This window comes from Columba livia, chromosome 4 (genome assembly GCF_036013475.1).
Source record: "Columba livia isolate bColLiv1 breed racing homer chromosome 4, bColLiv1.pat.W.v2, whole genome shotgun sequence".
Lineage (NCBI taxonomy): Eukaryota > Metazoa > Chordata > Aves > Columbiformes > Columbidae > Columba > Columba livia.
The window spans coordinates 78,494,918-78,509,904 of record NC_088605.1 but is presented as its reverse complement, the minus strand read 5'-3'; the positions used below and the strand labels follow the sequence as shown (position 1 = coordinate 78,509,904).

The 14,987-nt window shown below is 53.7% G+C and overlaps 1 protein-coding gene across 10 annotated transcripts in view; it reads right to left on the bottom strand.

Annotated features, from left to right (window-relative positions):
- Positions 1 to 280: 280 nt before the first annotated feature.
- Positions 281 to 14,987, bottom strand: part of RUFY3 (RUN and FYVE domain containing 3) — a 43,816-nt gene continuing 29,109 nt past the window's right edge. For 5 of the 10 annotated variants that reach the window (XM_065062890.1, XM_065062885.1, XM_065062886.1 and 2 more), the window contains 10 exons: positions 14,359 to 14,451; positions 13,808 to 13,888; positions 13,324 to 13,491; positions 12,470 to 12,567; positions 8,547 to 8,666; positions 7,109 to 7,211; positions 5,674 to 5,753; positions 4,193 to 4,220; positions 3,528 to 3,602; positions 281 to 2,574 (listed from right to left, as the gene is read on the bottom strand). In XM_065062890.1, the coding sequence (XP_064918962.1) occupies positions 2,407 to 2,574; positions 3,528 to 3,602; positions 4,193 to 4,220; positions 5,674 to 5,753; positions 7,109 to 7,211; positions 8,547 to 8,666; positions 12,470 to 12,567; positions 13,324 to 13,491; positions 13,808 to 13,888; positions 14,359 to 14,451 (1,014 nt within the window). In that variant the 3' untranslated portion in view covers positions 281 to 2,406. Of the gene's footprint in view, positions 2,575 to 3,527; positions 3,603 to 4,192; positions 4,221 to 5,673; positions 5,754 to 6,730; positions 6,889 to 7,108; positions 7,212 to 8,546; positions 8,687 to 8,849; positions 11,470 to 12,469; positions 12,568 to 13,323; positions 13,492 to 13,807; positions 13,889 to 14,358; positions 14,452 to 14,987 lie in introns of those variants that run through there. The other 5 variants (XM_065062893.1, XM_065062892.1, XR_010472596.1 and 2 more) reach the window with 4 other exon arrangements.

Here is a 14,987-nt window from a genome sequence, read left to right as displayed (position 1 = left end):
TGTTGCAGAAGCAGCAGCAGCTGGCCTGGAGGAACGGGAAGCGCCGCAGCACAGCAGTTGTCTCCAGCTGCAGGGTGCTGCGGAAGCGTTACTGTAACACACACAGCAGGTAATTAAACCAGACCCAGTTCGGCTCCTCGCTGGCAGAAGGCAGCAGGTGCACGGTGCAGTACAGCCGATACTCATCCCCCTGCACATCTGTCCCCCGTTAGCGGTTTTGAAACACTTTCCAACACATAGTGGAGCAGAATGGGATGGAAAGACCACTTGGCACACGGGATACAGATGATCAGGTTTTTATTTTTGTGTGGAACAAAAAACATTGGGGAAAAAAAAGCCTTCCCTCCCACACCCCCAAACATCCAGGTGTGAACCCACGCTCCAGCACCACGAGCAGCACCTGAGCAAACGAGCCTGGGACATTCGCAGCTTCACGAGGCGAAACATCCAGTTGTGCCAGGCAGACACCCCCGGAGGCCAGGACAGCAGGGAGGGGCTGGTGCCGGCACAGCTGGCACAGCTGTGTGGCCTCCCCGACGCTGCTGTGCCTCACGGCAGCCACGGCTCCATTCCCGGGGTTCGCGGCGCCTGCCCAAGGGGCTGCGCGGCGCTGCCATCGGTGGCCGCAGGGACCCGCCGGCACCCGTCCCGCTTCCCACACGGGCCCCAGCCCACCGGGCAAGGCGAGCGGCGGCCGCTCCTGCCGGCGGAGTCCAGGGCCGGGTACAGCTCACAAACGGGCTGCGGAGCTGCAAAAGCTGCACGTGCCGGCACTAAAATGATGTACAGTGAGCGCTGGGATTTCAGTTTAACTCTCCAACATGGAATCGTTTGGGTCCCACTTTCTTCTGGGGGATGAGTCACTCTGGGTTTGGATGCAGGAATCTGCCATCTCATAAATGTGTACAGTATGTACACAGAACTATTCAATAAATGCAGTATATCTTCTCTGGTGTCTCAGGCCTTGAAAGCAGTGTGCCCACACTTGAACTCCAGGCTTTTCAAACTGCAACACTATCTACAATTCCTGATCTACCTTAAGGGACAGCTGTCAGGAAATGCAGGTGCCGATTACCACAAGAGGGGAAAACAAAATCAGAAACCAAGAACTGTTTGAAGTTGCACCCGCAGTGAAGTGCTCTGGCTCCAAAGGGCACCCAGAGGAGCTGGGGAACTCGTGTGTCCTCCCACTAGAACAGAGTAACTCCTGGCCAAGCTCTAGCACCAACCACGTACGTAACCACAGCTCTGACACGCTTGGTGATGCGGTTCCGGCCAGTCTAATGAACAGAAAATCCCCTCAGAGGAATTAAACCACTAATCCCTAATAACATTTGTACAAACCCAAATGCATTTGTCACATATAAATACAGCAGTTTGCTATGGACTACAAAACATTCCGTGGTCTTGAAGACTGAAGCAGGATTCCAGTGCAAACCAGACCAAACAACGGCCGTGCTGCGTGCTTTACGGGGGAGAAACCCCTGCTTCTGGAGTAACACAATTCCTTGAGGTAACAGAACGAAGAGTGATGCAGCATCAACTGTGAAACCGCTTTAAATGGTGTTTCAAATTCAGATTTCAAGGAGGTGGAAATCATTGTGATTGCATCTTGCCTTCCGTTTGATCTAACAACAAAAAGTGAAACACCAGGTTTACTGAAATGACCTCTGCACACGCGCAAGGGGCAGCGGTGGATAGCAGTGGCCCTAGACCTGTGCGGTGATGAGGATTTGCTCTTTCAATGCTGGGGAGCCCAGCTGTGGGGCTGGGCCCCCTGAGGCACCTCTGTGCCAGGGCAGGGCAGCTCCCCAGGTCTCGCATCCTGCACCCCCAAAACCGCCCCCTCCCCACCCGCAAGCCCCTGACACCGGAGAACCTTCCCAGCTTTGATTCGGCGATTCTGATTTGCAGAGCAGGCCAGAGGGCTGAGCCAAAGGACCCGAGCTCTCGAGCGTTCACTGGCCTCTCACCTGCCCTTCGACGCCGGGCCCTGAGCAGCGCGGCGGAGCCGGATTGTCCAACGCAACGGGGAAATGGGGATGAAGTTTCAAGTGCAGCCAGACGTGAGGATTAAAAACGCTCCCGTTTTGCTTTCGGAGCCTTTGCTCAGCAGCAGCACGAGGTCACACGCGCGGGGGACACGGACGTTCCCCGCTGGCACAGACACAGCTCGGCTCTCACGGTGCTGGGGCTGCTGCGCACACCGGGGGCCACGTCACACGGGGTCCCAGCGCAGCTCCCCAGACGAGCTCGGTCTGAGCTTTTGTACAGGGAAGGCTCAGGCTGCTCTGTTTGAGTTGCACGACACTCAACACCATGAAGCTGCCTCCCCTCTGACCTCCAAAGAACAGAGGCGGGTGTCTTCACGTTCCCCGAACGACTCCAGAAACGCCGCCGCTGCAGCTACTTGGCCGCGTGCAGCCCGCCCTGCGCGGGGCTGCCCGCGTACTGCCGCATGAGCCGCTCGTGGCAGCGGTCGCAGACGCGCTCGGGGTTGATGCTGGAGGGGAGAGGCAGCTCGTGCGCCGAACAGGCTTCGCAGAAGACCCCGCCGCAGTTCTTGCAGACGTTCTGAAACGCAGGAAGGGGACGGAGACGTTAAAGAGATGCTCAAGACAGAAACAACACAAAAGTAATGTTATGTTTTCTCTCATTAACACTCGGTCAATGCAAATACTCTACCGGGCTACAGAAAGATGCTTAAAAACTCCGCTCTTGCCCCCTGTAGGGCCAGCAGTTTGCTCCCGTGCCCAGGCCCAGGCTCTAACACAGCTCCCTGGGCCGGAGCAGAGCAGGTGAAGGCTTGTGCTGAAGCAGGTCTGAGTTCCCAGTAAGGAACCACTCAACTGTTCATCCATTCAGTCTAGTTACACCTCACATTCTGTCACAAGAGGTGTATGGAGTCTGGCCACACAAATACACTGAACAAGGCTGCCCTGAGAGGTGTACTTAAATGTGCACATGCATTTGGAAATGTATCAATGTTGGATGTAAAACTGGGTCATTTGCTTTGCTTTGAACCCGTGTGTTTTCTCAAGGCAAACATGGGGATGGCAAAGACCAGAACTCCTGCAGCGTTCCCCAGGAAGAACAGTCTGGCTGAAGGCACGCTGCCGCCGAACACCCTTGGCCGTAACTGCCCTGCGATCCCCTGGAGCTGGGCTGTGACACCAGGGAGGAGAAGCCACCGAAAACAATAAAAACAAGAGAAAGAGGCAAGGCGGCTCAAGTGTAGAAACAAGTGTTAACCTCTCCTATTGTCTCTTCTGTTTGGTCCCGGAAATAAAAAATCATGTAGCTAAAAAGGCACGAAGCAATAAACCAGTGAAGCCAGAGCAGGCCAGGGAACCCTCAGGTGACCTCCATTTCATACATTTGCCTTAAGGGTAAAGTGGACTTGAGCAAAGGGCTCGTTTCTTTGTCCCAAGTCACCGGTACCAAATCTGTGCTGTTTCAAAACGAAAATAAGAGGAAACATCCATCCACCATATGGCAGAGATGACAGTACGAGTCCTCGCGGTTACCTTGTCCTGGCTGCGGCTGCTCTCCTCCCGGCAGAGCTGGCAGACCTCGGCGCTCCCACGTCCTGACGGCTGTTCCTAAACCCAGGTAAAAGCCAAGACATGGTGGCTCGCACGCAGCCATGCTGCAGCACCGTGCCGCAGCTCTGTGCCGTGGCTCCGTGCTGGGGCTCTGTGCCGTGGCTCCGTGCTGCGGCTCCGTGCCGTGGCGCCGTGCCGCAGCTCTGTGCTGCGGCTCCATGCCGCGGTGCCGTGCCGTGGCTCCGTGCAGGGCAGCCGGGAGCACACGGCTCCCTGGCAGCTGAGCTCAGCGCTGCGGGGCCAGCAACAGTGCAGGAACTCAGCACCTTTCCGTAGGGAAAAGAGCTGACAAACGCAGCAATCCCAGCCACAGGACCCACAGGGAGTGCTGCAGCTGCCCGTTGCTGCGGCTCTGCCCATGCTTGGCCAGGGCAGAAAGGACACGCTGCTCAGCTTGATATGTATGGAAAACCAGAACAAAATAGGGAACAATTGCTGCTACAGCCTCTGCAAACAAATGCCCTCAAAAGTAAAACCCAAAGCACAAACGTCAGGGTACTCAGGCCAAGGAAGGTGCCGCAGCAGCCCCAGAGCTCCTCGGTACCCCTGCCCAGCAGCAGTTCAAAGCAAGAGAAGACATCACCAACCTGCTCTTCCTGCGTGCTGCTCGGTGACCTGCAAGAGAAGGACACCGTCACTTGGGGCTGGCACTTCAGCCACCGCTGTGTTTAATAAAAACATCTGGAGTATCAGCAAATGCCCTCATCCCGGTTTTCTAATCCTACCCACAGCGATTTTTGGGTTAGTTCTTTAGAAGCAGGCTGCCCAGCCTGCTCCCGGGAGACGAGGCATTGGTAGGCTGGGCCAGCTGGCCGGGGACGGGCGGCAGCGGGCGGCGCTGCGGGGACGGGCGGCAGCGGGCGGCGCTGCGGGGACGGGCGGCAGCGGGCGGCGCTGCGGGGACGGGCGGCAGCGGGCGGCGCTGCGGGGACGGGCGGCAGCGGGCGGCGCTGCGGGGACGGGCGGCAGCGGGCGGCGCTGCGGGGACGGGCGGCAGCGGGCGGCGCTGCGGGGACGGGCGGCAGCGGGCGGCGCTGCGGGGACGGGCGGCAGCGGGCGGCGCTGCGGGGACGGGCTGCGCTCCTGGGCACAGAGGAAGAGCAGCAGCAAAACTGGGAAAATGCCTTCAGAAGAGCATGGAAAATGGAGCACGGACACATTCAAGACTATTTAGATGGTGCAAACAGTTTAAAACTAGCTCTAAATGTGTTACTGCAAAATGTTGGAGCCCCTACCATTTCTGTGAGCAGGAACAGTACCACCGCGTTCCAAAGCCTTGCAGATAAGCTGGCAGGCTGGTACTCACGTGCCTGGACGCTCAAGGTGAACCAGGGCTAAAAAGCACCTAATGCCTACAAGGTTTTAATACCTGCTAAAGCAGATTTCAATTGAGCTGATGCTCTTTTAGGCGCACGCTCTCCCGATGAACTCTATTGCGCTCAGCACGCCGTGCCGGGCACTGCGTTTCCACAGTGACGGTCAGAGAGCAGACCGGCTGTCACCGCCGCCCAGCCACGTCCTGCTCTTACACAGCTCTTCCTTACCGGCAACACCCAGCTTAGAAACACGCGGCCTGAACTGCATTTTTACACAACCATCTTCTTGAAATATTATTTCGAGTTCTCTTTCTCCAACAGCTGCTATTTTTGCCCAGAAACCACTATTTTTTATCTCTAAATGCCACTGATCCATCAACCCTTCCCCTTTCCCTCACCAGCAGAGACACCCTCTCTGGAGACAAGTACCGAAGGTCCAGCTCTCCACAGGATTTGGTTTATGAAGGTTCATTAATTAAGGAAACTAGGAAACCAGCAGGTTTCTATAGAAACAAGTTGAGAGGTAAAAGGGAGAGAGCGCTTTTCTGATCCAGAAGTGCTGATGGCAAGCAGCAGAGCCTGCTCATTTCCTTTAGCTATGAAAACGAAGCCAGGAGACGTCAACAAAGGGTGCAAGGTTGAAAATCTTTCTTAGACAGCAAAGTGGAGCTATTCCAAACTTCCCATCAGCAACGAAATTAGAGAAGGGGAGCAGGACTTCGAAAGAAGGCATAAGTAAGATTTCCCCGTACCTGTGTGGCAGGACACTGTTTTCCTCTCTTGGCGGCTGCTTCGGTTTAGCATTCTCTTCGTGGATTTTGAGCTTCCCGTCCTGCCAAGAGCAAACGTCCCCCGGTCAGAGGAGCTGCGGTGACATCCCAGCTTCCCCCACCACCCCGCACGGGCGGCGGCTCCTCCCGCACCCCGCACGGGCGGCTCCTCCCGCACCCAGCACGGGCAGCAGCTCCTCCCGCACCCCGCACAGGGCGGCTCCTCCCGCACCCCGCACGGGGCGGCTCCTCCCGCACCCCGCACAGGGCGGCTCCTCCCGCACCCCGCACAGGGCGGCTCCTCCCGCACCCCGCACGGGCGGCTCCTCCCGCACCCCGCACAGGGCGGCTCCTCCCGCACCCCGCACGGGCGGCTCCTCCCGCACCCCGCACGGGCAGCAGCTCCTCCCGCACCCCGCACGGGCGGCCGTTGCCGCTGAGCGCACAGCAGCTCTGCTCTCGGACCAGGCCGCTGCTTCAGGCCTTGGGGATTCTCGCTTCCATTGCTACTGGCCAGCTGTGTGGCACCTGGTTCCCCATTCCTTCTACCGATCTGCAGCTGTTCTGCTACGGCAAACCGGACTCTTTGATAAATTAACCATGATGTGTAAATAACCTCAGAGAAATTCTGTGTAATATGGGTTAAAGAACCCCAGCCACCTGAATTAAGCAGCCCAGGGGAGCCAGGTGAAAGCAGCTCTGAAGTGCAGCAGCACGTGAGAATTCTGAAACAACACCTATTACTTCCCAGTTCTCATGCTTACACATTTTGCCTCCAAAACAACTGTTTTACTGCCAGTTCCCAGCAAGAGAGCCCATTTCATTTTACAGAAAAAGCTGTACCGCAGATTTTCACTTTCAAAGGCAAATTTACTTCTAAAAAGGGAGTTTCACTTGGGGAATGCGAGCTTTTCTCTCAAGGTGATCACTGAGCTTGGCTTTAAAAAGCACTGAATTCACCAACGCAGCACCAAAAGAACACCAAGTGATGCCTGATGCCCACAAGAGATCATTTGATCTTCCAAGTTTTACTATTTACCTTTTTTAAGAGAATTTCCCTTATTAGGATGCAAAAATTAAGCTGAGCCAGTCTGCTTTTGGATGTAACGCGCACAGCATCCGACCTGTATGACGCTTGATTTTGTTAAACTGCCGAAGGAAAAGCGCAGTCACCGTCAAGGCTCCGCAGGTACCCAGCTGGAACAGGAAAGCCGGCTTCTGCAGGACAGTTCTGCTATGTCCATGTGAGGCTCAAATAATTAAAGTATCTATTTAGCAAATGTAAAATGTTCCAGAGCTCTTTTCAGTGTGGCACATTGACAGTACGTACCTTTATGGCCTAATAAAGCTCAGGAAAAGTAAACAAGCAAAATGAAACCAGATTGAAGCAGCACAGCCAAGACAGAAGTCACCTTACCGCTCTCAGCCAGGCCTTTGCGCCTTGTTTGTTCTCTTGGACGCGCTGGTGACCCTGGGACCATCTGTCTCTTTCCCGCTTCAGCTCCAGCTCGAGGTGGCTCCTAGAATCACGAGGTGGAATTGGGAATAAAGGCTTTGTAACACTCGACACGGAGAGGCAGTGACCTACCGGATCCTCTCTTTCCCCAGAGCAACTGGGCCCCAGCTCAGGAGCTGGAAACTGCCCCTGAATAAGTTGTTAAGCCACATTATGTCAGGATGGAAAAGCTAAAAGCTTTTCATCTAATTCCAGCAGTTTTGTGGGAAACCTGTTGACCAAGCCTGCAAGTCTTTTAAAAACTAACCACGTAGCTATTCAAATGCTCCCCCAGGGGCCGCGCTAGTTCAGTCCCAGAGACGCAGCGCAGGGTGCGTCTGCAGAGAAGGTGCCTTCCCGGCTGCACCCGAGAACAGCGCCGAGCTCGCCCGCGCACACCGGCCCTCGCGCCCGCCTCTGACAAAAGCCATTTGCTGGCTTTGTGGTGGCCTCTAGAACCTTCTTAAAGAAGGAACAAAAGACCTGTGCCAGGAGAGAAGGGGGCAAAAAGGGGAGGACAGAAAAGCATCCATCAGTGCTTCTACACAACTCATTGCAGTGACCTGGCTACAAACAGAAGGCCTCTCCTGCAGAAGGAGAGGTGCTCCTCTACTTGAAGGTGAGAGGGTTTCTCTCTTTTCCTGGTACTGGTAAAGTGATGGCACTGCAGGGAAACTGAGATAGAGCCCTCGCCAAGTCCTCTGCATTGGGCCTCCAGCTTTTTGGTTGTCTCCCAGCAAAACTGACACCATTTCAACTGGAAAAACCAGAAAGATCACAGCGCCGTCTGTCTGCCCGACAACCCGGCCTGCCGCCCTGCTCCTGAACCCTCCAGCGCCGGCCGCCCCGGGCTCCCTGAGCGCAGCGGCACCTGCAGCACGGCCCGGGCACACCGGGATCCACCAGCGTCCCCAGCACCGCTGCGGCTCCTGCGACCTCCGATGGGCTGGCACAAGGAGGACCGTGCAACAAACCCAGAGGCGCAGAAAGCCTCCTTGGATCTTTCCACGTTTAGAAAAATATCCTGATGTTCCATTTCCACCCAAGAGATGATCAGCAACCTGTGTCTGAAATTGCACGGCCACAGAGGGCTGTACTTTCACTGGTGGTTTGAGCTGACCACTCAGTTCTTTTGCATTTTCTTCCAATCCGATTTTTCTAGTTGTAACTTTAAAGACACGCATATTAAAGATTTGCCATCTCACAAATCATTTCACCTCCACAAAGTCAAGCCTGCCTGGCCTCTAAGAATACACTTGTCTCCGCGCTCCCAAGCGCTGCTTCCTTCTGTGATCGCCCTGTTCCTGCTGGACAGCAATCAGAACAGCCCAGAAAGCAGACCCGAGAAGGGTTTATTCACCGCTGCCTGGAGAGCTCTTCCACCTGCAGCTGGAGGCTGTTGATTTTGTCCCCGAACTCCTGCTTGAAGAGCCGGTTGTCCTGCTGGGCCAGCTGCCGGTCCTTCTCCGCCTGTCGCAATCTGGATTTGAGCCACATGAACTTGTGATAAAAAACAAAAGCCATGGTGGGGAGGAAGACCGAGTTTAACCAACAAATGAGAAACGCAGTGAAAAGGTAAAGCCAAAACAAGGAATGGTGAAAACAATGGGAACGAGGCAAATATTTTAAAGAAAAGCAAAATGCAGGTGAACCAGGCAGAAGCTCAGATTTTCAATACTTTTTATTCTATTACTACAGTTTACAGCCATTAGATGAAAAACATAAAACATTACTTTTATCCAGATTTGAAGCAAACCTCAAGTACACAGAATTTTAAGTCAAATTGGATTTTAATGTAGGTTACATTTCTGCTTTACACATGTAACTGGAACTTGCGACATAGGTTAGCTACCGTATTGGGAATTAGTGCACTTTCCAGCCTCGGTTCAGCGCAGGCGCACCGGAGCGCGGCTGCTTTGGGCTGACAGCACAATGCGCCAGACCCTTAATTCTGTCTTATTGTAGCGTTACTGTGACAGCAAACAAACCAAACCAGCCTAACCCTATTTCTACGGGAGGAATCTGGGCAGGGCCAGGGCAGTCAGCCGCTCTCACCCGCTATTTGGATAGCTCCATGAAAGCTTCCCCCTCGTCACTTTTTTTCTCTCCAGGTAGTTCAAATGCATGTCTAGTTCCAGGCTACTGCAGGTTAATTTCTAGTCTCAAGCTGGGCACGCTGTGGAGGTTTAACAGGGTCTGCAGGTCTGCTCGAGTGCGCAGCCCGGGGAACAAGCCAAGCGAGGGCCGTGCCGCGGGCGGGAGGACGGGGCTGCACCGCGGCTCCTACACACACCCGCTCAGCAACAGGCGGTTGTTCCCCGGCTGTGCCACAGTGCCCCAGGAGCACTGCCCGGAACACTGCCCCACGAGCACTGCCCCACGGAACACTGCCCCAGGAGCACTGCCCCACGGAACACTGCCCCACGGAACACTGCCCCACGGAACACTGCCCCACGGAACACCGCCCCACGGAACACCGCCCCACGGAACACTGCCCCACGAGCACTGCCCCACGGAGCACCTCCCCACAGAACACTGCCCAACGGAGCACTGCCCCACGGAACACTGCCCCACAAGCACCTCCCCACGGAACACTGCCCAACGGAGCACTGCCCCACGGAGCACTGCCCCACAAGCACCTCCCCACGGAACACTGCCCCACGGAGCACTGCCCCACGGAGCACTGCCCCACAAGCACCTCCCCACGGAACACTGCCCAACGGAGCACTGCCCCACGGAGCACTGCCCCACAAGCACCTCCCCACGGAACACTGCCCAACGGAACACTGCCCAACGGAACACTGCCCCAGGAGCACCTCCCCACGGAACACTGCCCAACGGAGCACTGCCCCATGGAACACTGCCCCACGGAGCACTGCCCCACGGAGCACTGCCCCACGGAGCACTGCCCCACAGGACCAAGGGGGAACTGGCACCGAAGAACTTTTACAGGCATCTCACCAGAGCAGAAAGTCCCTTCATCAACACAGAAAATCCCCAAAACCTGGTTTTCTCAAAAGAATAAAAATCATCTCTAGGATGCCTTACAACCTGAAGCCTACAACTGGCCAGCACGGTGAACTTCTGCAGCCACAGGGAAGAGCGTGTTAGTTTACAACAATCCAAGCTACAGTCACATAGAGCTTGCACTGGGGTGTTGAACCGATGATGACTTTTCCTTTGCAGAGCTGTTTCCAAGCTCTGTCTGTTCTTTCATTAGCAAATTCCATTTGCATTGCGCAACAGAAACAAGCGAATTAAAAAACTTATAGTAAAAGGCAAGTCCTCCTTTTAAACCACTAACTACTGAGACAAGAAATGGCCGAGTACCAAATTACCATTTCCACTCCCCACCGCTGCGCATTTTGTTCCTTTCTTCTGTTATTTCTTTTCTTTCTTCTAAACACTGGAGTATAAAGATGGGATTGTTTTTTGTGGCATGTTTAACTTGCCTTTCCAGGAAGAGGAGAGACCTCCAGAGCGCCCTCCTCAGCCTCCTTCGGGGCACGAGAACCGCGCCGCACGCCCGGAGGGCTCACGGCAGAGGTAGAAGGCAATGCAAAGGGCAGGAGGTCTCCACGGCACGCACCACGCTATCTAGACACCTAGCTACTAACTCTGGACACACGGGGCTCAGGGAATAGGGCAAGTCCCAGCCCCCGTCACTAAGGCAAACCGTAGCAAGCAGTCTCGTTACAGAGGGCTGGGCCTGACCGCGGCACAGACCTCGGCGGGAACGGCTCGGGGCACAACACAACTACTTCCAACAACTTCTGGGACGTATGTTTTTCATCTACTTCACAAAAAGGGTAAACACAGAAAACGAGCTGACTTTCAGAGCTGGGCCAACGCGACACGACTGGCTCGGCCACCGCGGCTGGCACCCACCAGCGCCGAGCCCCGCGCTGCCGCTGCGGCACCACCGCGCCTGCTGGACCGAGCCACCAGCTCCCGCTCCTTACGCCCTCCTGCTGTCTGTATTGGCCAACTCACCGGTACGTCAACACAGCTTAAATGGCAAAGTTAGGGATTTTTATACCCGACTCTAAATCTCTGAAGAAAAACTCACTGATTTTAAAAATTCAGCAAATTCCAAATCAACTTTAGGTGACAATTAACATTTTAATGGTTGCTTTTAGCAATTCTCAAGTTCTCCCCTCATAAATGAGTTCTGATGTCAGAGCTGTGAGGTGACCCGACATAAAAACGTCTAATGATGCTTCTGGATCAGTTTGTTTGCTGCACTGTTTAAGGTTTTTGCCTGTTTCACCAAATCCTTTTCACTGTATAAGTAAGTCAGAATGAGGATGAGGAGGAAACGGAAAAATAAGAACAGCAAGAGAAAAAGAGCAAATCAATTAGCTGAACAGATATCATAAAACATTTTCAAATACACATTTTTGACACACAGAATGACCTGTTTTACAAAGAATCGCTCACAATGTAAACCCTAAAATGGTGTTAGCTCGGTGCATTGCCATTGCCCTTCAATAGACGCTGCCGAGACCTGTGCTCTGCCCTGGTTTTCCCAGAGCTGGCACCACAGCCAAGGTGATTCAAAGGGCCTGAAGTTCTGAAGCTCTGGCCAAACCTCCGCAAGGCCGGTTCTGAGAGCAGAGCAAGGGGAAAAGGAGCCGCGCTCCTTCTCGAGTCCCTCTGACCTGGCTGCTGGGAGCCCTCCTAGCTTCATGGGGTCAGCAACACAGGAGCAACATCAGGATGGAGCCTGTCCCCGTCCAAATGGACAGCACACCTCTGAGCTGTCTCTGTGAGCTCCTCACGGCAGCCAGGCTGCCCTCTCACCTTCCTCTCTCTACTCTCATAGGAGGAATTCTTGTTCTCTTCTCCCCAAGCTCGCCTTCCTCAGGAAGCACAAGGCTCAGACCGTTTGGCCGTTCACGAGGAGAATGGCTCAGTGTGGGGTATTCTTCCAAACAGCACCAAGAGCTCTGAACACCCACAGCTCCCTCTGGAATGCCGTCACTAACAGGCAAGCACTTCCCCAAGTTCACATTTTGACCAGTGCCACCACAGGCAGTAACTGACGCGGACTGACCGCCCAGCGTCCCCGAGTGCCGCCGGCCTAAACAGACAAAGCCGCTATGTTCCTTACTGTCCCCGTTCCTGTTCTCCGATGGACGCCCTCCTGAGCACACAAACCTTTCTCCTACCAGCACCTCACAGCACGACTGCTGTCCTCACCCAGCTCTGCTCCACTCGGCTCAGCAAACAGTATCGCCACAAAACACACGACGTGGTTATTGTAAAAGGTTCTTTCTTTACCTTTGTTCGAGCTGTTTGATGGTGGCAGCCATCTGATTTGTTTTTTCTTCCAAACGGCTGTTTAATTCACTCTTCTGTTTCACTCCCATGTCTGAACTCTGGAAAAAGGAGCATTGTGGGTTTTTTAAGTAGCAGGAAAACCAAAATAAGCCACAGTAAATCATGTGGCACATGAAATGAAAGGGGCAGAAGCCAAAGAAACAAGAGGAGCTCAAAAAGCAAACGCTGGGTTGATATTGTAAGGACAAGCATCTTGCCCTATGGGTGTAGGCTACGTATATAACCCACAGAAGGGCAATTCCATAATGAATGAAGCTTCCGTGTAATACACACTAATGCGGTAGCTGCTAATGTCACTCAACTGTTTTGCACAGAACGACTGGCTCAGAGAGAGCAGGAGCAACTTTTTCCTGCTCTAGAACTTATTTTAGTATTTATTTCTGAGAATTCTGTGTTGCTGTTGTCGTGCTGTTGCCGTTACAGTCTGCTTTTGTCAATCACAGAGTAAGTCATTAAACTGTATTCATCAACACCAGATCGTACCGGAACAGAACCTGCCATGGCTGTTTTTACAGCACAAAAAACCCCCACACAGCACGAAACAGATGATGCTTTCCCCGGTCAAACATATACATTTTTGGATCATCAACAGTCAGAATCAGCTACATTTTCCTTTAATCCCCAACAAGTTCCAATTGTTCAAGTACCATATTTCTTGCAGAAAGACAGAAGTGTGGTATATAACCTGTATGCCTTCCAGACCTAGCACCTTTGAAATAGATATGGGAAAAAAAAGAACAAGATCTACCATTTTTACATGGAATTCACTGCATTCGATTTAATTATTTCCCTACCTGCAGCTTAAAGGACAGTTCATGCTTTAGGGCCCTGAGATCATCCAGCTGCTGCCTGAGCGCCACCAGCGCATCCTGCTTCTCACAGACGTCCTTCTCCAGCATCTTCATGGCCAGCTCCATCTCCTGCCGCATCCCGATCTGCACCTCCAGCTCCTTCTCCACGTCCTGGAACACAGGGCCGGGCGGCGTGACGGGGCAGCTTTCCTCACCCCCCGGGAGAGGCTACACTGAACTGCAGCTCGGTGCTGACACCCTCATGCCGCGGGGGTTCGTCACAGCCGCACGCGCCACGGCACTGCCCGTGTGAGAAACAGCCCTCGGACTGATCAATGGGGCCACACAAGTCACATCACTGCTGCCAGGATGGCCTGGGATCCGGCTGAAGCAGGCAGGAATGACAATAACCCCCGCCAAACATCTGACATGGAGTCACTACATGAACAAGCCGTTTGTAGCGAGCCCAAGCCCCCATTGTGCTCACCAGTCGCAGCTGAGTCTCCTCCTTTAACTGTTTTCGTGCCTCGGTCAGGGCTTGTCCATCAGCAGTTCTGTCTTTAGTGACCTAAGTTAATGAAGACATCCAATTAACTTGTCATATATACGATTAACCCTCGCATTCGCTGATTAACTGCTTTTCCCACCACCTTGAAAACAAGCTCAGACTAAAAACAGATTGTCTGTCAGTTCTTAGCACTTCCGTTAAATCAGTAAAAAAAATGGTAGATGCTGCCCCTTGATTTCCAAAGCAGGCAACTGTTTCAGGCCAAAAAAGCACAACTGCTACTTCCAATTCTTCCTGCCGCCCCCCAGGATAACTCATCAGGCCGTGAACACGCGGCGGGAGCCCGCGGCTCTGCAGCCCACGCTGCACCAGCATGGCCCGGCCCGTCTGCCACCGCCGCGCAGGCCGCGCCGGGAGCCGCTCAGCTACCGCAGGGTTTGCCTTAGATACATAGGGAAATCAAGTCTCTTTGAAACAGCTGCTTCCCAGCCAGCTCTGGGCTGCAACCGCAATTGTTCACACACACCAACCTTACGATTGGACTCCAAGATGTAAGAACTTTCTTCTTTAACCCGTTCCATCTCTTCCTGCAGTGTAATAATCCTGTTGTTTGCAACAGCAAGCTGTGAACAAAACAGAACAACAGGAACACATCAAACACATACTTGACCTCTTTTTTTCCTCTCTAGACACATTTTCTGGACTCGTTTTTTTTACCTTCCAAGGGAGAAAAAAATATTTGGCCTGACAGAAGACAACTGAGTCTCCACCACAGAGAGCACATCTGAAAACACATCGGTTAGTGCCAGTGCAATGCATTTCCAATACTGGCTAAATAAGAGCCTCCCCAACCTATTCCAGGTCCTGCCTTTCAGCAAAGTTATTGACTGCTTCGGGTCAACAACAGGAATCCTCTCTCCATTCCCCCTCCCTTGCCAGAGGTGACAAAAAGGAAAAACCCAAGAGAACCTGACAGCTACGCTGACTTCTAGCAACGGAATTCAATTACCAGAGAATAAATACTTGTATGGGTTTCTAAATCTGCGCAGTTTGGGTGCAGCGCTAGGTAGAGCACCTGGGCTGGAGGATGCTCCAGCATCTGGGCAGCAGAAGCATTACGACAGCCGAGGAGGAGGAGGATCGGGCTGGAAAAGGCGGA